General features: G+C 38.2%; 1 protein-coding gene across 4 annotated transcripts in view; it reads right to left on the minus strand.

The window, feature by feature from the left end:
• LOC133641733 (neural-cadherin-like) overlaps positions 1 to 26,041 on the minus strand; it is a 342,738-nt gene that overhangs the window by 80,910 nt on the left and 235,787 nt on the right. For all 4 annotated transcript variants that reach the window (XM_062035681.1, XM_062035679.1, XM_062035682.1 and 1 more), the window contains exons 23-28: positions 19,730 to 19,944; positions 15,348 to 15,475; positions 14,474 to 14,601; positions 12,235 to 12,358; positions 4,487 to 4,676; positions 443 to 609 (exon numbers count right to left, since the gene is read on the minus strand). In XM_062035681.1, the coding sequence (XP_061891665.1) occupies positions 443 to 609; positions 4,487 to 4,676; positions 12,235 to 12,358; positions 14,474 to 14,601; positions 15,348 to 15,475; positions 19,730 to 19,944 (952 nt within the window). The remainder of the gene's footprint in view (positions 1 to 442; positions 610 to 4,486; positions 4,677 to 12,234; positions 12,359 to 14,473; positions 14,602 to 15,347; positions 15,476 to 19,729; positions 19,945 to 26,041) is intronic.

A 26,041-nucleotide genomic window follows, 5' to 3' on the forward strand; every position in this document is an offset into this window, starting at 1 on the left:
CTCTGCCTCCCGCTGTTTCCAACATCTACAAAGCAGTTAGCTACCGGCTGCCACCTACTGACATGGAAGAGTATTGCACGGTTATTAGACAGCACCGACACTCAACAACAACACATAATTTGCAGACTATAATCACTGGTTTGCAAAAAATATTTTTACCCAAATAGGTGAAATTACATAATCTCCCACGGTACACCAGACTGTATCTCATGGAAAAACACTGGTGTGAACAAACCAACAGTAAACTGGCTGAAAAAGTACACATGCCAATCACCAGCCCCCTCAGTGGCCAACCATATAAGTCGGACCCCGTTATTACTCACTCTCAGCTTGGCAAGCATTCATGACCATCAATATAATGGCCCTAATCATCATTTAAAAGCACACAAACAAGACAATCAGAGCTATCAAGGTGGAGGTATAGGAACTACTCGTGACTTACTTCTAAACGTAGGTATTCGTTCTGCTCCTGAGAGAGCAAGCTGAGGATGACACCAGAAGTGGCACGTGTCCGAATCCCGGCCTGAACCCTTGTCTGTCTGGCAGGCAGGGACCATAACAGCTGGAACTGAATGTGGCTGCGTCCGTCAAAGGAGAATTCTGCAACGGCTGGTCCATCAAGAACACACAAAGCATGTTCAAACAATTTAGCTGTCAAACGGAAATACCACAGTAATGCAATCTTTTCACCGGAGCAGAGTGATGTTTTTAAGGTAAAAACATTTTGTGTTTTTAGTTGAGTTAGTCCCCTTCAGGATTTCACGATGTTGTGATCACTGCAATTCATGCAAATTCAACCAATACCTGCAAAGTAAGTACAATCTAGCACCAATCAAATTTGTCTCAGCAGCACTCAAACTAGGAATGTGATAATTTTTGATTTTGACAGTACGATTATAGTCTAATTAATAATCACGGTATACAGAGTATCACGATTATTATGCCTTGAATAATTTCACAACAAAAAAAAAATATTAAAATCACATGGACATTGGATAGAGGTTTTGATGTGTTATTTAATACTGTTGGGATTAGCAGTAATCAAGTTATAACATTATCATAACATTTTAAAATATTACATTTAAAACAAAAAGTATTGTAAAAAATAAATACATTCATTAGTAGTGTTGTCCCGATACCAATATTTTGGTACCAATACCAAAATTATTTCGATACTTGTTGATACCTTTCTAAATAAAGGGGACCACAAAAAACTGCATTATTGTCTTTATTTTAACAAAAAATCTTCGGGTACATTAAAAATATGTTTCTTATTGCAAGTTTGTTTTTAAATAAAATCGTGAACATACAAGACATCTTGTCTTTTATTAGTAAGTAAGCAAACAAAGGCTCCTAATTTAGTCTGTTGACATATGCAGTAACATATTGTGTAATTTATCTTTTTGTCAAAATTATTAGGGACAAGTGGTATAAAATTAATTATTAATCTACTTGTTCATTTATAGTTAATATCTGCTTACTTTCTCTTTTAACATGTTCTATCTACACTTCTGTTAAAATGTAATAATCACTTATTCTTCTGTTGTTTGATACTTTACATTAGTTTTGGATGATACCACAAACTTGGGAATAAATCTGATACCAAGTAGTTACAGGATCCTACATTGGTCGTATTCAAAGTCCTCATGTGTCCAGGGACATATTTCCTGAGTTTATAAACAGAATATATATATTTTTTAAAACGAAATAAGATGTGATGCCAAAAAAATTTGACGTAATCATAGTAGTATCGACTAGATACGCTCTTGTACTTGGTATCAATACAGTGGATGTCAGGTGTTGATCCACCAATGGCGTTTGTCTACATTTTGACCTCGGTGAGCTTCGGTGTGCAGTGAAGCATGTTTAGCTATTCCTTGTCCTGCAGGGATGATACTTGTAAGAAACGTACTTTATTTGTCACCATGGAGGCGAGGATTAGTGATTTAGAAGTAGCTAAAACACTGCCGATTGCGGATGGACGTTAGCCGCTAGCTAACTAGCCATGTCTTAAAGCACCTCTTCCTGTGGGCGTTTCAGTGTTATAACTTCCCCTTTATTGTTAGTTTTTAAGCCAAAATGCGTCCGTTCTCCCTTTTCTGTCTACACACTGTGTCTGCTTGTAAGTACTCTGTGATTGTGCGCTGCCGTACATGCTTGTGTGCTCGTAAAACCAGCAATGTCACGACGTGACGACGACGGGGGAATGCGGAGGATGGCGGAACTGTACTTTTCAGTGGCGGTATAGTACCAAATATGATTCATTAAAGGCCTACTGAAACCCACTACTACCGACCACGCAGTCTGATAGTTTATATATCAATGATGAAATCTTAACATTGAAACACGTGCCAATACGGCCGGGTTAACTTATAAAGTGCAATTTTAAATTTCCAGCTAAACTTCCGGTTGGAAACGTCTATGTATGATGCGTATGCGCGTGACATCACGACGGCAACGGAAGTATTCGTACCCAATGTGTCACCATACAAACTGCTCTGTTTTCATCAAACAATTCCACGGTATTCTGGACATCTGTGTTGGTGAATCTTTTGCAATTTGTTTAATGAACAATGGAGATTGCTAAGAAGAAAGTTGTAGGTGGGATCGGTGTATTAGCGACTGGCTGTAGCAACACAACCAGGAGTACTTACTTGGATAGCAGACGCGCTAGCCGATGCTAGCCGCCAACCACATCTGTGATCGGGTGAAGTCCTTCATCGCGCCGTCGATCGCTGGAACGCAGGTGAGCACGGGTGTTGATGAGCAGATGAGGGCTGGCTGGCGTAGGTGGAGCGCTAATGTTTTTATCATAGCTCTGTGAGGTCCGGTTGCTAAGTCGCTAAGTTAGCTTCAGCGTCGTTAGCAACAGCATTGTTAAGCTTTGCCAGGCTGAGAATTATTAACCGTGTATTTACATGTCCATGGTTTAATAGTATTGTTGATATTTTGTCTATCCTTCCAGTCAGGGATTTATTTATTTTGTTTCTATCTGCATTTGAGCCAGATGCTATCACGTTAGCTCCGTAGCTAAAGAGCTTCGCTGATGTATTGTCGTGGAGATAGTCACTGTGAATGTCCATTTCGCGTTCTCGCATCTCATTTTCAAGAGGATATAGTATCCGAGGTGGTTTAAAATACAAATCCGTGATCCACAATAGAAAATGGAGAGTGTGTGGAATCCAATGAACCCTTGTACCTAAGTTACGGTCAGAGCGAAAAAAGATACACCCTGCACTGCCTCTCTAGTTCTTCACTCTAACGTTCCTCATCCACAAATATTTCATCCTCGCTCAAATTAATGGGGTAATCGTCGCATTCTCGGTCCGAATCTCTCTGGCTGCATTGTAAACAACGGGGAATTGTGAGGAATCCTTCCTCCTGTGACGTCACGCTACTTCCGGTATAGGCAAGGCTTTTTTTTTTTAATCAGCGACCAAAAGTTGCGAACTTTATCGTCGTTGTTCTATACTAAATCCTTTCAGCAAAAATATGGCAATATCGCGAAATGATCAAGTATGACACATAGAATGGATCTGCTATCCCCGTTTAAATAAAAAAAAATCATTTCAGTAGGCCTTTAATATCGCGGTACTATACTAATATACCGTACAACCCTAAATATTAGTAATATAAGACAATGGTTGACTTTTTTGCAGGATGTTATTTATGTAGTTTAATCATTTTCCTCGACTGATGTACTAACATCATGTGGTTTAATTTGTACATATGGGACGGCGTGGCGAAGTTGGTAGAGTGGCCGTACCAGCAATCGGAGGGTTGCTGGTTACTGGGGTTCAATCCCCACCTTCCACCATCCTAGTCACGTCCGTTGTGTCCTTGGGCAAGACACTTCACCCTTGCTCCTGATGGCTGCTGGTTAGCGCCTTGCATGGCATCTCCCGCCATCAGTGTGTGAATGTGTGTGTGAATGGGTGAATGTGGAAATACTGTCAAAGCGCTTTGAGTACCTTGAAGGTAGAAAAGCGCCATTCATCATTTATATGTAGCATCATCTACAAAGATACGAGTAATTAAGATATCCAGTGGACACATTTAGAACAGCTGTTTCTTTCATTCAAAAGTTTCAGGTCAATTTTAATACTTAGCAAACTCATCCCACGGGCCGGATATAACCTGTTCGCGGGCCTGATCCGGCCCTCGGGCCGTACGTTTGACACCCCTGGATTAGACTCTTTAGCCGTAGCATCATCACAATGTCAAACATCGTCTTCAATAAATCCATTGTCATTTTCTAAGAACCCAAAATGTTCCTACACAGCAGGTTTTACCTTTTTTGGGGGGAGCAGTATGGAAAAGTTTGAGGTTTGTCCTGCTGTGATGGTTAAGCTAATGTAGCATATTTACATGTGTCTTGACAGGTGCATATGAGTGTGTGCACCGCTGGTGTACATTTGTTTTCGTTCCGTGCAGGTTGTGTCAAAAATCCTAGACGGACTGGACAGTCATTAAAAAAAATGCTTACGCTGGTCACATTGCGGTCCTGTAAAGCCCAATTCACACTGGCAGCTGACTGAGCCCAACTCGCTGGTGCAACGCCCTGTGGTGCCACAGTAAGGCCCTGGTTGTTGCTCCGTGTAGGTGCAGTGATCGTCTCTAAAAGAGCAGCCTGGCACACTGTTCATAGATTGGGCTGGAGATCCTAGGTCAAAAAGCTGAGCAGAAGAATGCAGCAGAAAAATGTGTTGAGTAGGGATGGGTATTGTTTACATTTTAACCAATACTAGTACCAAATCGAACTTTTTGAAACTGCCCGTGCTTAGACGTCGCCGGTGTTTTGTCGATGTCTGCTACCCAACACTACTGAACATGCGCATGCAAGCGCACAAATGCAAATATTTTAAATATTTGTCTAGAAAAAAATACTCATCAAAAGCAGCCGCCTCGTATGCCTCGTGTACAAGTAAGTAGTGATCTTAAATAATGCTTCTTTTATCTTATATCTTCTGACCAGCAAGCAGGTAGACAATTACGGTAGAAACGGTACTCTAAAAAACTAAATAAAAAAATACAAACTGTTGTTAAAAAAACATATATATATATATATATATATATATATATATATATATATATATATATATATATATATATATATATATATATATATATATATATATATATATATATACATATATATATACACATATATATATATATATATATATATATATATATATATATATATATATATATATATATATATATATATATATATATATATATATATATATATATATATGTGTGTGGGAAAAAATAGATTCAAATTCGAATCGCAATTCTCACATTGAACATTCAGAATCGATTCTCATTTTTAAAAAATCTATTATTTTTTTAATTTTATTTAATTTTTTTTTTTTAAATTAATCAATCCAACAAAACAATACACAGCAATACCATAACAATGCAATCCAATTCCAAAACCAAACCCGACCCAGCAAAACTCAGAACTGCAATAAACAAAGCAATTGAGAGGAGACACAAACACGACACAGAACAAACCAAAAGTAGTGAAACAAAAATGAATATTATCAACAACAGTATCAATATTAGTTATAATGTCAACATAGCAGTGATTAAAAATCGCTCATTGACATTATCATTAGACATTTATAAAAAATAAAAAAAAGAATAATAGTGTCACAGTGGCTTACACTTGCATCGCATCTCATAAGCTTGACAACACACTGTGTCCAATATTTTCACAAAGATAAAATAAGTCATATTTTTGGTTCATTTAATAATTAAAACAAATTCACATTATTGCAATCAGTTGATAAAACATTGTCCTTTACAAATTATAAAAGCTTTTACAAAAATCTACTACTCTGCTTGCATGTCAGCAGACTGGGGTAGATCCTGCTGAAATCCTATGTATTGAATGAATAGAGAATCGTTTTGAATCGGGAAAAAATCATTTTTGAATCGAGAATCGTGTTGAATTGAAAAAAATAGATTTTGAATCGAATAATCGTTTGACACCCAAAGATTCACAGCCCTAATATATATATATATATATATATATATATATATATATATATATATATATATATATATATATATATATATATATATATATATATATATATATATATATATATATATATATTCATTCAACTTAGTAATTTAAATACTTCAATAATGTAAATAGATTAATAACAAATTAATACATTCAAAAATAAAAAATACAGTCATTGTCATATTTTTTCAGAAAAACCATCAGCAATATAGAGAGCAGACCATGTGCAAAAAAACCCCAAAAAAAACGTTCTTGCATTGCATCCCAATTCCTTGGTTCACGGATGCACCATGTCTGATGTGAATGTGATTGGTACAGAATGAAGAAGTCCTGTGTTGTTGTTGTGGCTAGACCGTAGCGCTCGCAGTGTTTGCATGGATGAGTTTGACTGACAAAATACATTCATGAAGCGCTGAAACAAAGATTCAGGAAATAATTAAAAAAAAAAAAAATTAAACCATGAAATATTTAAAAAATTAAATATGAAGTCAATAATATTGAATTAATAAATAATTAAACAATGAAAGCAATAGTTAACTACATTTTTAAATATTTTGTTAAATGTTTAAATAATTATTTAAATGAATAAATGCTCTTCTTTATCAAATAAATCAATGACATTTTATAATGTGTCTAACTTCTACCAAGTCAAATTCCTTGTTTGTTAAAATAACCTGGCCAATGAAGCTGATAGGGATTCTTATTCTGATGTATTTAATTGTAGTTGCAATTACCTAATGACACATTTAAGTCATTATTTAAATATGTATTTACTTATTAATTTTGTCCCACTGCACCCTCCATAGTGTTGTACTTTATGGCTACTGTGTTCATGTTAAGGTCGGCAAACGTTTATTGCCAAATAAAAAAATAAATTACCAAAAGCTAGCAAATGGTGCCAATATTGGTTCAAGAGAATAGATATAACAAATACAGGCCTGTTTGTGTCACAATTAGAAGTTTGTAAAAATGGTGGTTTAGTTTGAACATCATCATCTGTGTTAATGGCTGTAAATCACGGCCAATGCGCATGCACGTTCAATAAAGAGATCTGCAAAAATTAAAGGACTTAAAAACGAGTGCTGTGGTTGCTATGTTGCCGTTGAACCGGTGAGTGCAAGCATACGTTTGTCGAAAAAAAGGATAATTATGCTGAGTGCGTTTGTATTAGTGAGGCGTACTGTAGATATATGGATGGGATTAGAGAACTGGTTCCCTGTGCATCGATTCCTTGGAATCGCTTGCCAATTCTTCAAATGATTCCCTTAATAATTCCTGGGGACAGTAATGATGTCATTACACAATGTGAGCAGTGACATTAGAGAGCAACGTGGCGGTCAAGCGGATCGAAGCGCTCCAAACTTTGGATACATTTTTCAAGAAAAGATTGCAGCAGCGCTACTTGTAATAATGGCAAGATTGCTGTTTCATTAAGAGTAGGACATACGAGCAATATGCTAAAACTATTGAAAACACAGCACGCAATAATTATAAATGAATTTAATTTAACCGCGCCGATCTCATCACAGCAGGAGTCAATTGCCCTAAATACAACAGGTACTAACTAACACCACCTATAATGTTAGTACTATTATTTATTTAATTAAAGTTAATGTATTCTCATTCAGATGGGCAAGACTAGAGACAGATTCTGACTGGTTTCAAGGCGGGCAATCACAGCACCCGTTTACATCTCCCTCTGGCTTGTCCTTTCACTGCGGCAGGAGAGACTACACAAATGTCACCAAGCAGTGACTAAGTTTGTGGTCAAAAGCTTGCAAAGTGCTCCTGATAGTAGGTAGAAATGTTTTCTTGTAGTGACAGAACATTTCTATGTTTTCCTCGAACCACATTTTCACTCAGTAATTATACTATACAGGTGGAACTCCAAAAATATTTTCTAAAATTTTTAATTTTATGTTTTCAAACACTGTAAGCGATGATCATCAACATGATAACAAAAGAAGGCTTGAAATATATTGAGTTGCATGTTATTAGCCTGTGTCATTTAAGAGTTTCATCTTGTAAATCTAAATAAACCTTTGCACAATATTCAATTTTTTTTTAGTTTCAACAGTATTTTTCTAGTGAGATGACAACGGTTCTTAAAACGTTTTGAAAATGTTACTAAATGTTACATTCTTGTGTAATTTCCACATGCTTTTTTTGTTAAATTCTTCTAAATATTTATTTCTCATATTTATTTTGAAAAAAAAAATAAAGTTTTCCTATGCTATGTACCGTATTTTCCGGACTATAAGTCGCAGTTTTTTTCAAAGTTTGGCCGGGGGTGCGACTTATACTCAGGAGCGACTTATGTGTGAAATTATTAACACATTACCGTAAAATATCAAATAATATTATTTAGCTCATTCACGTAAGAGACTAGACGTATAAGATTTCATGGGATTTAGCGATTAGGAGTGACAGGTTGTTTGGTAAACGTATAGCATGTTCTATATGTTATAGTTATTTGAATGACTCTTACCATAATATGTTACGTTAACATACCAGGCACGTTCTCAGTTGGTTATTTATGCCTCATATAACGTACACTTATTCAGCCTGTTGTTCACAATTCTTTATTTATTTTAAATTGCCTTTCAAATGTCTATTCTTGGTGTTGGGTTTTATCAAATAAATTTCCCCAAAAAATGCGACTTATACTCCAATGCGACTTATATATGTTTTTTCCTTCTTTATTATGCATTTTCGGCCGGTGCGACTTATAGTCCGAAAAATATGGTATGTGCCTCTTAACACTCCACTGTTGGCTTTGTAAGGTCAGGTTACCTCTAAACTAAACAAAATTAATGCTAATCTACCTTTTTCTTCTATTTTTTTCCAAATAAGAATCGTTTAGAGAACCAATAAAATAAACAATTGTTAAGCACAATCAAAAGTGGAATCGTAACCTAACAAATTTGATCAATTCCCCTTTTTAGGCATAGCTTACATGGTCTGGTTGTAAGGCGTACAGCTCATTCCAACATGAGTGCCCTTTAGGCAGTCACTAGTCGAACACCGTCCCCATTAGCCCATCTCCTTAATCACAGCTCAGAAGCACACAATATTAAATAATCCCAATAAAAATATTTACAAAAAGAGGAAAACAATATCAACAAACTACTAAAATTGTCTTTATCATCACTAATTTTCCTTTCTGTATGTGTCTGGCCAAAGTCTAGTTTCGCTTTTGACGTTCAAGTTACCATGGCGACGCTATTCACGATTTAACAAAAAAATGCGCAGATTTTTTGCAAAAATGGGCCAATTGAATGGGTAAGCCTATTTTGTCCAATACGAGACGAACCGGCCAACGAACCCCCACATGTGTTGTACACATGTGTTATACATGTGTTTATATACATGTGTTTTTTGGGGTTTTTTTTGTTTCTCCACTCAGGCTGCTGATGTAACAGTTGGTTGGGGGGCGCATAATAAATGAAAATAACATAACATAACATACAGTCGAAAGGTCTAGTTTTCCCCAATAAACATATTTTAAATTGGAAACATTTCGTGTTGGCATGGCAACGCTATTCACGAACAAAAATAAACACCTTAATCTACTATGAGACGAACCGGCCAACGAACACCAACATATGTTATACCGTCGGAAAGGTCTCGTTTGCGCCGATATGCATATTTTAAATTGGGAACATTTTGTGTTACCATGGCGACGCTATTCACGAATAAACAAAAACATCTGCCAATTGATGGGGAATATTTTCCTACAGACCTGCGAGATTACCTCCTCTTATAAAAAAACGAATTGTTAAGCACAATCAAAAGTGGAGTCGGAACCTAACAAATCTTATCAATCCCCATAGCTTACATGGTCTGGTTATAAGGCCTGCAACTCATTCCAACATGAGTGCCCTTTCGGCAGTCATTAGGCAAACACCATTATCTCCATTAGCCCAACTCCTTAATCACAGCTCAGAAGCACGCAATATTAAATAATCACAATAAAAATATTTAGAAAAAGAGGGAAACAATATCAACAAACTACTAAAATTGTCTTTATCATCACTAATTTTCCTTTCTGTATGTGTCTGGCCAAAGTCCAGTTTGCTTTTGACGACTACAAACTAATATAAAAGGATAATACCGTACAGTATAAACAGTTTTTAGTGCAAAGTTACTAACAGTACTTAAAACAATTGGCATGTATAGTAGATGTAAATCAATAGTAGGAAATCTTGAACTCGTGCCAATAAAGAAAGTCAGCTGAAGTGTGTAGGACTTTGAAATAACGTGGCAAATAAGAATATAGATATTACAATTGTAACTATATACCAAGGAGTACACCTACTTCAGATGGTAAAAAGAATAACTCATATTTTTGTTTCATCATTTGCATTACATTGACCGCTGACTACAAACTCAGAAATGTAGGAGTAACATATACTGTATGTCCAGAAGTAAAAGTGGCGTAATGCCAGATTCTTTATGCTTTCCAACACAACCTTGGGAATACATTCACAGTATATGTGGGGTAATCTGAAATTTCCTTGCTCATTTCTGTTTTGTCTGCACACCATGTTCACTCTCTCTCTCGTCCACAGTATGGAGTGCAGCTGGCGCGAGGCAGCAGCACACACCTGACATTGATTAGGGGCAGCCTATTTAACCTGGCTGCTGATGGCCTGTGAGCGCCGGAACTTTGTCTACTGCTTGCTTCAGACGCATTTGTATTTAGATTCGCCAGCGGACTCACTAGTTCGTCTTGTGCATCATCTCAGGTTTGTTTGTAGTGATGGGTTGATGAGGCCTCATGAAGCGTTTCGACACATTGCAAAACTGTATTGATACTGTGTCGATACTGTGTCACTAAATACTGACATCTGCTGGACATTAAAAATCCCTACAGGCAACCTATGGACCGACTCAACTGACACTGATTTTATGACCTAGTATATACAATAATATAAACCAAGTCATTGTATTTCATTTAGGATTATTTCATATCTTCATTTAAATAAAAATATATTTTTATCTTTTTTAGATACAGTCAAATAATGCCAACATGTATCGTGACTAGGATGGTAGAAGGTGGGGATTGAACCCCAGTAACAGATTGCTGGCACGGCCACTCTACCAACTTCGCCACGCCGTCATTCCTGTACCTTCTCTAGTAACAGTAGTGATGGGTCCTGCAACACAGATGCATCGGCGCATGCGTCGAGCTCATAGAGCGAAACCCTGTGTCGGTGCGCGTACCGCTTTTAGAAAGTCACGTGACCGATCATGAGCTGCTTTGGTCACGTGACTGATACGCGACCTGTATCGCACTGACGCCTCCTCTGTGCCCTGTGAGCAACATTCCCTCTAAGGTGCGCGCCTGCGCAATTGCGCAGTGCTCAAGCGTCCTCCGCGCACACCGTGCGCCGCACAGCCAATATATGCCGCGCACCAAATCAAACCCATCTGAATTCTAAACAAAATAAACACATTTATTCTGTGTAATTTTGAAATGCAACTTTGAGTGACAGTGACAACAAGCGGCCCTAACGGTGTTCGTCAACAACACGCATTGCGCCGCTTCCTAATAAACACAGTTTGGCGCGCAGGCGTCAGTGCGATACAGTTCATGAGCGGTCACGTGACCAGAACAGCTCATGAGCGGTCACGTGACCAAAACAGCTCGTCTTCGGTCACTTGACTTTCTAAAAGCGATACGCGCACCGACACAGGGTATCGCTCTATGAGCTCGACGCATGCATCGGTGTTGCCGGACCCATCACTATTTGCTTGTATTATTCCTAGCCTTGTCTAGCGCCTTTATTTTGTACTTTGTTTTTTCAGTATTACTTCTTTCATAAAGTATTTCTCCTAGCCTTGTCTAGCGCTTTTGTTTTTTTTGTAGGTAATTTATATTGGTAGTTTTTACATGGTGTGTTTTTGTGTGTTTGCCACCATCGCCTTTGTTTTTGCTATTGTGTGCTACCTCTTGAATAAAGAGAGACTATGGACAGCACGATAAACGTCTCTGCATCCTTGGGATCCACCACAACAGATCGTTACACTATGCAGTATATATTCAAGTTGAGATCTGTATTATCTGCACTAACAATGATTCAAGCTGTGAGGAGAAACTGAGTTGTGTTGCCCATTTCTCAAACCTACTGTAACCTAACCATGTGTCAAACCAGCCCTCATAGACAAAAGTGTATTGTAAGGCTGTACATTACCTTGCTGTCCAGGCGGAGGTTCTTTATGCATCCTCCATAGTGTTTGTGCTGTAGCTGAGGGTATTCATATGACATGTTCACAATGACTCCTCCGAGCTGCAACACGTGACTTCCGTTCAAATACCTGGGACAGAAAAGAACATTTTAACGAATGAGTGAACAGAATGCAAAAAAAACTGAAAACATGTTTTATATTCTAGTTTCTTCAAAATAGCCACCCTTTGCTCTGATTACTTTTTCGCACAATCTTGGCATTCTCTCGATGAGCTTCAAGAGGTAGTCTCACTTCCCATGTGTGCTTGAAGATCATCGAGAGAATGCCACGAGTGTGCAAAGCAGTTTAAGGGTCAGACAAATAGGTTTAAAGACACAGAACATCATGCGCAACATATAAATACATATTTAATCATTTGTATGCAGTACGTTTTAACTACTAGGGAAGTTCGTCCCCTGCATGTTATGTAAATTTTTCACAAAGAGAACAACTACACTATATTGCCAAAACTATTTAGCCACCTGCCTTGACTCATATGGACTTGAAGTGCCCTCCCATTCCTAACCCATAGGGTTCACCTTTTGCAGCTATTACTGTCACGTTCTGGGTGCATGGTGCCGCGGGATTTTTGTTCTCCCAAGATGCAAAGGACGAAAACCGGACAGGACTTGCAGGTAAAGACATGATTTAATTATCAAATAACACAAAACTGGTACAAAACAGAAAACAACCCGACAGGACGAGGTGCCGAGCGCACCGGAAGCTAAGGCTAACACTTAGCACAGATAGTATCTACTAGCAGGAGTTTAGGAAACGAGAACAAACCTACGTGGCAGTCGCGGGATGCAAAACAAAGAAGCCAGAACATTAAATAATAATGTCCATGATGACCAACAGGTGCGTGTCGGGAACCCCAGCGGCAGGTGAACGTAATTAGTTACTATGGTAACCAAACTCAGAGGTGCTTAAACAGATACTAAGAAGGAGTCCAAGACTAGCAGAAAAACACAAATGACTAGAAAACAAACAGAAATATGATCCGGGCAGCGGATCATAACAATTACAGCTTCAACTCTTCTGGGAAGGCTGTCCACAAGGTTGCGGAGTGTGTTTATAGGAATTTTCGAACATTTTTCCAAAAGCGCATTGGTGAGGTCACACACTGATGTTGGTCGAGAAGGCCTGGCTCTCAGTCTCCGTTCTAATTCATCCCAAAGGTGTTCTATCGGGTTCAGGTCAGGACTCTGTGCAGGCCAGTCAAGTTCATCCACACCAGACTCTGTCATCCATGTCTTTATGGACCTTGCTTTGTGCACTGGTGCATAGTCATGTTGGGAGAGGAAGGGGCCCACTCCAAACTGTTCCCACAATTGTCCAACATGTTTTGGTATCCTGGAGCATTCAAAGTTCCTTTCACTGGAAATAAGGGGCCAAGCCCAACTCTTGAAAAACAACCCCCCACCATAATTCCTCCTCCACCAAATTTCAAACTCCTACCACATTGTGGCTGAGTTGCTGTTGTTCCCAAACTCTTCCATTTTCTTACAATAAAGCCGACAGTTGACTTTGGGATATTTAGGAGCGAGGAAATTTCACGACTGGATTTGTTGCACAGGTGGCATCCTATGACAGTTCCACGCTGGAAATCACTGAGAGCGGCCCATTCTTTCACAAATGTTTGTAGAAACAGTCTCCATGCCTAAGTGCTTGATTTTATACACCTGTGATCGAGTCAAGTGATTAGGATTAGTGATTATGATCATTTGGATGGGTGGCCAAATACTTTTGGCAATATAGTGTAAGTGTGTGTGCAAGCACAACTAAATGCCAAGAAACACTCCTCAATTCCTCAAACCCGAATTGTTGCTGTTCCACCTTCACACTATAAAGCTTTACAGTATTTATTATTTCTACCGGGACGGTGTGGCGCGGTTGGGAGAGTGGCCGTGCCAGCAACCTGAGGGCTCCTGGTTCAATCCCCACCTTCTACCAACCTCGTCACGTCCGTTGTGTCCTTGAGCAAGACACGTCACCCTTGCTCCTGATGGGTCGTGGTTAGGGCCTTGCATGGCAGCTTCCGCCATCAGCGTGTGAATGTGTGTGTGAATGAGTGAATGTGGAAATAGTGTCAAAGCGCTTTGAGTACCTTGAAGGTAGAAAAGCGCTACACAAGTATAACCCATTCACCATTTTCCCGAGAAATACATTGTTTTCTTGTGTTTTACCGTATATTGCAGAACTTACTTCTCACGGTTTGGTGTGACTCCTCGAATTTCACAGGATGAGCGATCCTCTGTCATTGCCCATGAGTCGACACCTTCTGTCTCCATGACAATTGCAGTAGAACATCGATCAAGAGTAAAGCGCACTTCCTTAAAAAGGGGAAGAAAGTATCACAGTTTGTGTGGATTTCTGAATGAACTAATTTGTGCTGTCTACAATTACTTAGCAAAGAGGAACATTTGTGGAAAACTGCACAAATTATAGCACTAAAAACAACACATTCATGGTCCTTGACAACTATGATGTATCCCACTGGGAATCATCCAATTGTTCTGATACTACCACATAGGGTTGTACGGTATACCGGTATTATTATAGTACCGCGATACTAATGAATCATATTCGGTACTATACCGCCTCTGAAAAGTACCGGTCCGCCTAATAAAAGACAAGTTGTCTTGTATGTTCAATATTTTATTTAAGGACAAACCTGCAATAAGAAACATATGTTTAATGTACCGTAAGATTTTTTGTTAAAATGAAGCCAATAATGCAATTTTTTGTGGTCCCCTTTATTTAGAAAAGTACCGAAAAGTATCCAAAAAAAATTTGGCACCGGTACTGGTACCAAGATATTGGTATCGGGACAACAGTTATACAACAAAACCGATTTGATCTCCTTCTGATTTATTTACTGACCATCTGAACTATCCAAGTCTATATGGCATCTCTGCCAAAATTCATTGGACTATATTTTTGTTCTGCTAAAGTCTCATTAAATGAGGTTGCTTTGGACGGTATGGAATTGAGCAAAGTGCAGTAAAGTGTTGTTGTTTTGTGCAAGGCGACGAGCAGGCATGCTCATGTGATGAAAGTTTAGGGGTAATTGTCTTACTTTACTGTTACTCCTCACATCAAGACGATGCCAGCGTCTGTCAGCCAAGCCAACACTGTTTATTAATTGAAGAACTAGGGTACCAGAACCATGGTTTATTTTCAGACTGGGAATTCCACCAATAAGCTCTGTAAGGAAAAAAACAACAACAACATTATTAAACAGGAAGGGAAGCAATTATGAAAGCAACTATTGGTATTCTAAAAGCAGCCAAGGTCAGGAAGAAAAAGCAATGCCAAAGAATAAAAAGAAGGCAAATGCAAAAAATATGTAGTTTATTCAGGCAAAAGGCCCAAGGGACCAAGAAAATATTGAATATAAAACACAATATGTGGTATAAAAAAAGACAGGGAAGTCATAAACAACTGAGGGAAATATGAATGGAAGGTTAGTAGTGAAACTAAAACAATCGGACGGGCATACTAAAGAAATAAAATGTATCAATGCAGGATAAAATAAAACTGTTAAATGCATTTATATGATTTATATATTTAATGAATATGATTAAAATGATTAACATAAACAATTATACCTTGAAAACTGAAAAAATTGCACTTGTTGCACTTTAACATTCAATCATTTAAATAAATGTAATTAACATGTTTGTGTTAATCCTAATCATAACAATATTTCAAGTTGTTTTTTACAACACGTAAAAATAAAATAATGAAACTACTGTACCTTAAATATTAAAATTATACTTTTATATGAAGCAATTCAAATGTAATTTATTTTACATATTTGTGTTTATCCTTATCATAACTGTATTTAGACTTAGACAAATTTTACTGATCCACAAGGGAAATTGTTCCACACAGTAGCTCAGTTTCAAAGGATGGAGAGGGTAAGGAGGGAAAGAACAATGCCACTATTAACTAGACTAAAAATGTTCCGTAGTAGCAATATAAAATCTAACATATAGGTAATATTTACATATTATATATACAGTATATAATATATACTGATATATTTTTATATAATATATACAATATATAACAAATCCCAATTATCGTGTACAATATTACCATATATGTAATATTGTATGTAATATATGTAATATGTATGTACATGTATTTCAAGTTTGTTTTAAATATGAAAAAGAATACAAAAATAAATCACACTTAAGTAGCGTCTCTGGGTTTTTACTCAGTTCTGTTACTCTTACAAAAATGTTTAAATTTAGAATATTTCACGAGTGCAATGGTCCAGAGGAAGTTGCATAATTTGAATCATTTGCAGGCCTTTGGAAGGCCACAAGCCAATATGCATTTACTGTATATTTGTGTATGTCTAATGACATTTAAATTTTGACAGGGCAGTCCTGTTACCTAAATAATTTTGTTGATGATTAATTGATTAGGAAAAAAAAAAAAATCTCTGTAGTGTGTTTAGCATTAACAAGCTATTAGCATGAATGCCATGTGCCTATATTTCATGCACAGTATTTGCTACATCCATGCTAAAACTAAACTCACTCCTGTTACTTTCAGTTGTGTTACTCCAATGCAGTGGTTCTTTACCTGGGTTCGATCGAACCCTAGGGGTTCGGTGAGTCGGCCTCAGGGGTTCGGCGGAGCCTCCGCCGCAGAGATCAAGACACACCCAACTCATCGTGTAAATACAAACTTCTCCCTGTCGGCGTATTATGGATACCCCCAAACAAAGTTCCCTCTAATTTTCCATCTGATTTGCAGGTGTGTAATTTGTTGTGAGTTCATGTGTTGGCTTTGTTCTTTGAACAAGGTGATGTTCATGCACGGTTATTTTTATGCACCAATAAAAAAAACATAACTTTGTCTTGAATTTGAAATTATTATTTGTTTAAATTTTTCAATAAAGAAGGGTTCGGTGAATGAGCATATGAAATTGGTGGGGTTCGGTACGTCCAATAAGGTTAAGAACCACTGCTCCAATGACTCATCTTCGGCTTATGAACCTTGTCAAGAACGAAATAAAGTTGCCTGAAATGGGCTAATACACATTTTAAGTAGTTCCTTATGTATATTATCCGATTTATTATTCTTTTTTAAAAAGGAAAAAATTATGTTTATAAATATACACTCATTGACAATTTAGCAGTGCTCGCCAAGGAGCTAAAAGCCACGGGCTGTCAACTCACTGTCCAGCATTGCTCTTAAGGCATTGGGAAGTGAGGTCTACACAAAGTAATGTAGTAGAGGCATGCCGACTGACCTTTGTTACACATTTAGTACGTAATGCGAATAGTTGGCAAACATTCAAGATCTTTCCAATCCCACTAAATGACATACAGCGGGAAGGTTCACGATTCATCAATACTGCAATTATCCAGAGGAATCAATGAAATAATAAACATTTCTTTCAGTACCACATGTGACATCCATGCGGTTTGTTGTTATGGAAACAATGACAATTAGCTGTTTGAGCAGACTGCTGCCAGTTGTTGACACAGTATGTGAGCTGTATTGAACATGTCATATTTGTACCTTATTCCTTGGAAATATGAAACAATTACTTGCCACAATAACAGGTGACCAGCACAATCTAACCGAATTCGCTTCAATAGGACTATTGCATTTACGGTAGCTCTCTTTAGATTGTGCAAACATATATAACGTCATGGTTTGCTTGTGGCTGTGACAAACAAAAGCTTCACCACTTAGGCTATGTCTACACTAAGCCGGATAGCCCCTTAAACGAATAACTATATAGCCTTAGCCCCGTTTCAGCCACACTAAACTATCGTTTAAGGTGCCCCTTCTCTGGCAATTTTTTACACGGGTAAGTGTTTCGTGTATTTCTTGAATCTCCGGATCTTAGCTTTGTATGGACTCATTGATATATTTGTACCATGAATTGATTAACGTGGACCCTGACTTAAACAAGTTGAAAAACTTATTCGGGTGTTACCATTTAGTGGTCAATTGTACGGAATATGTACTGTACTGTGCAATCTACTAATAAAAGCTTAAATCAATCAATCAAAAATTGATCATTTAAAAAACTGAGTTCGGAGAGGAAGTGATGCCAGAAAGGCCGCGCCCCACACAGGAAATGACGTCAGAAAGAACGCGACACAAACAGCTTCATAATAAAGTGGTTTCGTAACTCGGAGCTAACCACTGGAAATATGGAGGCGAGTCATCCAGACATGCCTGTGTTTCTCCTTCTTCTACATGTACAGACGCTTGTGGAAATCACACATGAATACCTTAAGAGAAAGCGATTGCAGCTATTTGGGATACAACACTTTGATTGATTGATTGAGACTTTTATTAGTAGATTGCACAGTACAGTACATATTCCGTACAATTGACCACTAAATGGTAACACCCGAATACGTTTTTCAACTTGTTTAAGTCGGGGTCCACGTTAATCTAGTCATGGTAACTTCTCAGACGGCAAGAGAACTTTCGAATGTCGAGGTCAGCTGTGATTCTACTTACCAAAAAACGTTGTCCATTTGTCGAAGGACAGACAACGAGAATGCGGGCTCCCGTGGATGTGATAAAAAAGGCAGCGTGTGCTTTGTATTACCTGGCCGTCGAGGGACAACTACGGAAAACGGCAAATGCTTTTGGACTGGCAAAGCAGACTGTATCAGTTATTGTGCGCCATGTATGTCGCGGACTCAACGTCTAGGTCCAGAGTATATAAAGTCACCAAAAAGGAATGGACAATGAAGGTGAAGGCAAAAGAGTGAGGAGTGTCCTGACCAGATATCTAGATCCCTAGATTGATTGATGTAAAATGTTCTTTATCACATTGTTTACTTTCACATGTCCATTAAATATTTGATTAATTGATGATGGCTCAGCTGTGATTCACTACAATAGGGCCCCACAGCGCACTGGATTCCAGTTAATTGAAATACCACTACACTGGATATTGTTCAGATAAGTTACATTTAAGAACTTGCACACAAAACAACACTAGAGGTGACTATGACGTGCGCATTTTCCGCGCATGCGTACTAGGTCGGGGAGGGGGTCTTAAACGACCATTGTGTGTGTGTGGACAAGGATAAGGTTAGGTGGGATTTATCCTGGATAACCTTAGCCGGGTCAGTGTAGGAGGGGCCGTAGACCTTCATGAACATCATCATCGTTTTGCAGTAAAAAACCTAACAAGGATTTTGTTTTTATATTTTAGTTCTACAGATGACGTTAAAAATGATATTTTGCACTGAAATATATATGGCACCAAACATGAATAGTGGAAGTGAACAGGGCACACAGCATGAGAGACTGTATAATTAAGTACGGGCTGTATATACTCATAGTATCATATGAAGTACCATCCAGTAATGAGAGACACAAAAGCTAACTTCCATAAATTCATGGTCCAGAGGGCCTATGGCGCACATATAATCACATCTAATTATCCAGACCCGTTCTCTTTACCTATGGCCATGAAGTCTTCAACATCTCCTGGCAGAAGAGTGGCCAAAGGGCCGGCATATAGAAGCAGTCCGTCATCATCCTCCGTCATAAACTCCAGGGAAAGATGGCTATCAAAGCATGGCTTTATGGGGGGAAACCAGGCGTAGCCGTTGCCATGGAAACTACGTCTTGACTGCTGGCAGTCTGGCCCATCATGCTGAGGGGGGCATTGGCACCTGTGGCACCGTAGAAAAAGACACAACAGGAGACATTTGAGTGTTGGAATCTGAACATGGCAACTGTTTGTTGACTTTGTTACAGCGTCAGTGTCAATAAGTAGCTCTAGAAAGCAATCATATTTTTCTGCCTTCAATCAATCCGACTGAAATAATTACAATTATTACGAGTGCTACTGTTTTTTTTCCCATCACAGCAGCTAAACCCGCTGCAATATAATTGGTTCTGTTTTTATCCATCTCCTCTTTCCATGGAGCACACCATATTTTACTTTCAAAATTGTATTCGTTAGAACGTTCCGGTAATTTCTACCTTCAGATTTCATTCTTTCATTATTTTATTTTGAAACAAATTTGGAATTAACATGTCAGTATTTTTTCGATGTGTTTTATAGGACAAAGTTCTGGATCATTAGTGGACAAACCATTTAATGCCAGAACACTGCCAGTATTTTATGGTATTGAAAAAAAATGGCATTGTAGAAAAAGTTGTATTGACACTGAAACAAGTATTGGTATTATGAAAATCAAAACACAAATATTCAAAAAAACCATGATTTGTGGACCTTTTTTTGTAAAAACAAAAATATTTACAATGTATATATTTTACATTATACATATTTTTTGTGGATCACTTTTGTTTTATGGTCTGTTTTATTTAATACCACTTTTCAGATTTTTTTTACTACTTTTTTTTTTGGGTGTTATTTTCAACTTAATGTGTTTCTGATTCACGTCTCTTTTAATTCATTTTTAAAAAAAGAGCAAGATCACACTTCCCAGTTTTCAGAAGACTCTTAGCAATAGACATATTAGACATACCTAGAACATAATTTTATTGACAATTTGTAATGCCTGTTTGTTTTCCTGTGTGCGTGTGTGCGTTTTTGAATTAAATCACTTAAGAAACTAAATTTTGGTCTATTTCAATGCAGGGTTATCTGTTTTCAAAGAACTGAATATAGACATAGGGCAGGGGTCGGCAACCTTTACCACTCAAAGAGCCATTTTGGAAACTTTCACAAATTAAAGAAAACAATGGGAGCCACAAAAAAAATTTGAAAATTTAAAATGAAAAACACCGCATACAAAGCTTAAATTGCTTTGCGCTATGTTAACCAGGGGTCTGACACACGCACCGACACGCATCTTAAGGAAATTTAATGTTAGTGCGGCCCGCGACTTTTAATTGAATGGCGCTTGATAGCGTCTTTCTTGCCAACCCTCTCAATTTTCCGGGAGACTCCCAAATTTCAGGACGTGCTGGCACTGCTTTTAGCGCCCTCTACAGCCTGCCCAAACAGCGTACCTGCTTGGCCACATGTTGAATGTAGCTTTTGCTTGATCACGTAAGTGCCAGCAAGGCATACTTGTTCAACAGCCACACAGCTTACACTGACGGTAGTCGTACAAAAACAAGTTTAACACTGTTACGTTACAAATATGCGCCACACTTTGAACCCACACCAAAAAAGAATGACAAACACATTTCTGGAGAACATCTGCACTGTAACACAACATAAACACAACACAACAAATACCCAGAATCCCATGCAGCACTAACTCTTCCGCTCAACCGACGCACGGAGAGGGGGGGGGGGTTGATGTGTGGGGGGGTTTGGTGGTAGTGGGGGTGTATAATGTAGACCGGAAGAGTTAGGGCTGCATGGGATTCTGGGTATTTGTTGTGTTGTGTTACGGTGCAGATGTTCTCCAGAAATGTTTTTGTCATTTTTTTTTGGTGTGGGTTCACAGTGTGGCGCATATTTGTAACGTAACAGTGTTAAAGTTAACTTTTTAACTTTAACTTATACGGCCACCGTCAGTGTAAGCTGTGTGGCTGTTGAACAAGTATGCTTTGCTGTCGCCTACGTGTGCAAGTAAAAGCAACATATAACATGTGGCCGGGCTGGCACGCTGTTTGTAAATGCTATAGAGGACAATTAATGCAGTGCCATTAGGGCACGCCCTTGATTAAGTAATTAGAGTGAAAATAGGATAATATTTACCCTGGGAGATTTCTAGGAGAGGCAGTCTGCTGGAAAAATCGGGGGGGGGGGGGTCGTTGGAAAACCGGGAGGGTCGGCAAGTATGCAGCTGAGCCGCATCAGAGTGGTCAAAGAGCCGCATGCGGCTCCTGGGCCGCGGGTTGCCGATCCCTGACATAGGGTAAGGCAATTGTGTTTCCTTGCATTAGTTAACAGGGCAGGTCTGCCTTTACCAATCCACTAACATGTATGTGATACATGTCTAAGCTCTGAGCTCTTAGAGAACTCTATGCCTCCTCTCTTTCCACGTAAAAATAATGCAAGTAAGTTGAAACTAAAAACGAGAGAAGTGAATCTGAAAACGGAATTTTTTTTATAAAAAAACTGAAACTCTTAAAAAACAATAAGTGTAAAAAAAAAAAAAAAAAATTAAGATCGGCACTAGATAAAAATATAATACAAATAATGTGTGTTTTGAATGTGCGTTGTGTATTTTACTTCTCAATTCAACACAGACATGTTAATATTTGGTTACATGTCCCTTGGCAAGTTTCACTGCAATTAGGACGCTTTTGATAGCCATCAGCAAGCCTCTGGTTGAATTTTTGACCACTCCTCTTGACAAATTTGGTGCGGTTTGCTAAATTTGTTGGTTTACCAAATATTAACATTGCTGTATGTATACTAGATTTGGTCACATTTGCAATAGACCCATAATAAATTCATCAAAGAACCAAACTTCATGAATGTTTTTGTGACCAACAAGTGTGTGCTCCAATCACTTTATCACAACAAAATAAGAGTTGTAGAAATTATTGGAAACTCAAGACAGCTATGACATTATGTTCTTTACAAGTGTATGTAAACTTTTGACCACGACTGTATATAATGTTTATAAAGGTTTTTGTGTCTGGAAAAAAAAAGCAGCGGCGACAACTTTAAGAAATATATTTAAACAGTGTACATTTTCAATATAAATCATGATACTTTTGGAGAGGTTTGGGCATGGTTTCATTTGCAATCTGGGAACGCCTCCACCATCAAACATTTTGCAGACAGACTCAAAAAGCAGGTTAAAAAAGTGACCGTGGAGCACAATTTACACCAAAGCATATTCAATACATATTAAATAAACCACAAGGAAGTGTTTTAAATGTAGATTAAAATCACTATAGGTCCACTAATAGCGTTGTGTGTATAAAATAAAAAAGCTAATCTTTATTGCTGAAAAACTGTTAAGGTGAGTAAAAACCTCTAAAAAAAGAGAGGTATATGCATCAATGTCAAACACTTCATTCAATCACTGGGATGGAGGAGATGGGCTGGTTGATCTCCTCTTGTCTCCCTGGTGGAATGTAAGACAAGGTGGCTTTCGCTGATAATGTCAGAACCATCTATTGCCATGCGGTGTCTGAGGAGAGCTGTGTGTACTGAGGGCCCCATTCTGTTTATTCTGCAGAGGGGCAACACATGTCAGGAATACTGATCTATACTATATATGATGGCGTATGCAGAGTGAAGCTTTTTGCATACATACAGTCGTGGTCAAAAGTTTACATACACTTGTAAAGAACATAACGTCATGGCTGTCATGAGTTTTCAATAATTTCTACAACTCCTATTTTTTTGTGATAGAGTGATTGGAGCACATACTTGTTGGTCACAAAAACATTCATGAAATGTTGTTCTTTTATGAATTTAATATGGGTCTACTGAAAATGTGACCAAATCTGCTGGGTCAAAAGTATACATACAGCAATGTTAATATTTGGTTACATGTCCCTTGGCAAGTTTCACTGCAATAAGGCACTTTTGGTAGCCATTCACAAGCTTCTGGTTAAATTTTTGACCACTCTTCTTGACAAAATAGCTCAATTTTTGTTTCATCTGACCACAGAACTTTCCTCCATAAGGTCTTATCTTTGTCCATGTGATGTCAGAGGTAACAAAAATTGAGCATGTTTGGCCACAATACCAAGCAATATGTCTGGAGGAGAAAAGGTGAGGCCTTTAATGGTGGTAGTATTATGCTCTGGGCCTGTTTTGCTGCCAATGGAACTGGTGCTTTAAATGGGACAATGAAAAAGGAGGATTACCTCCAAATTCTTCAGGACAACTTAAAATCATCAGCCCGGAGGTTGGGTCTTGGGTGCAGTTGAGTGTTCCAACAGGACAATGACCGCCAAACACACGTCAAAAGTGGTAAAGGAATGGCTGAATCAGGCTAGAATTAAAGTTTTAGAATGGCCTTCCCAAAGTCCTGACTTAAGCATGTGGACAATGCTGAAGAAACAAGTCTATGTCAGAAAACCAACAAATTTAGCTGAACTGCACCAATTTTGTCAGGAGGAGTGGTCAAAAATTCAACCAGAAGCTTGCCAGAAGCTTGTGGATGCAGTGAAACTTGCCAAGGGACATGTAACCAAATATTAACATTGCTGTATGCAATGTTCCCTCTAATTTTTCATGTGTGTGAGCAAACGTTAAAACTCCCTGAGCATTCAGTGGAGCCCATGTGAGCAACATCAGACGTGCACACTGTGGCTACACCAGCAGCACACCTGTCCCAAACCGGACTAAATAACAAGTTCAATCTCCATCCATCCATCCATTTTCTACCGCTTGTCCCTTTCAGGGTCGCGGGGGGTGCTGGAGCCTATCTCAGCTGCATTCGGGGGGAAGGCGGGGTACACCCTGGACAAGTCCCCACCTCATCGCAGGGCCAACACAGATAGACAGACAACATTCTCTTATTATTATAATCAAATGACAGCAGTCATTTCCATGAGGTTATTTTCTAATATAAGTGTTTAGGCCCACTTACAATGACAATAACAAAAAATATTGTTTTTCATGAACTGTGTACTTGTATTGTTTGTCTAGGTGGAAGTCCTGCTTTGGAAATAATGTATACCCCTTTCAGACATTGCATTTAGTTCCCATTAAAACATTCACATGTTGCACAATGAGATGTAAGCAGGAGATCATTTGTACATTCCTGCAACTTCCTGTTTGTAAAAAATATATTTTTATTAGTATTTATTTAATATACTAACAGCATTTTATGATTAATATTTATAAATCAAGATTCCTAATGAATGACACTAGAATAAGCAAACATTTGATTGGTAAATCATAGTGTAACGACCTGGAATTACACTTCATGTGTGGTGTTGGAGTTGTCCGACTTTTTGTGTGGCTGTAAATGCATCACTGGCTAAGTGCCATATGTACATGTGTTGGCGCAAGTGAGAAAGAGCAAGCGGCTGCTGTTGATATAACAAAGTTGGCTTTGGTCTGGTTTGTACTGCAGAAAATAACCACTTTTGCTAGATATAATTTTTTTTACTAATGTTTTCATGATTTGTTTATGGCCGAAAATAAAGAGTTTTGCTCAGTAAAGTGATCGATGGAATTCATGTCCTCAAAGCGTCAGACGTTACAATATTTGAACAATGATGACGAAAACTGTTTTCTCTGTCGTGTCCGTGTCGTGTCGAAAATTGTCATGCACTTTTTTTTATTTTTTATTTTGTGCGTGGCATAGATTTGCCGTGCACAGAGGATGCTTGAGCAGTGCGCAATTGCACAGGCGCGCACCTTAGAGGGAACATTGGCTGTATGTATACTTTTGACCCAGCAGATTTGGTCACATTTTCAGTAGACCCTTAATAAATTCATAAAATAACCAAATTCATGAATGTTTTTTGTGACAAACAAGTATGTGCTCCAATCACTCTATCACAAAAAAAAATAAGAGTTGTAGAAATTATTGGAAACTCAAGACAGCCATGACATGATGTTGTTTACAAGTGCATGTAAACTTTTGACCACAACTGTATGTTCTCACCAAGCTTAGCCTCTCAATCTTTTACTGTTCAGACCAACGAGAGCAATAACCCCACCGAGTCAATAAGTAAAGTTAAATTGTTCTCGCCTCTGACTGAGATTATGTAATCTGTTGCTGTCTAAAGCTGTTTGTTAAGCTTGCAATAGTAGTGAAAATTACATGTTTGGCTTTACCGCGTTTATAGCAGAACACGTACTATTCAGCTTGTATGGGAGAGTTATTCTTTCCACATAACAGGGGTCTCATTGCAGCAGAGCAG

Source organism: Entelurus aequoreus, linkage group LG24 (assembly GCF_033978785.1).
Source record: "Entelurus aequoreus isolate RoL-2023_Sb linkage group LG24, RoL_Eaeq_v1.1, whole genome shotgun sequence".
NCBI lineage: Eukaryota > Metazoa > Chordata > Actinopteri > Syngnathiformes > Syngnathidae > Entelurus > Entelurus aequoreus.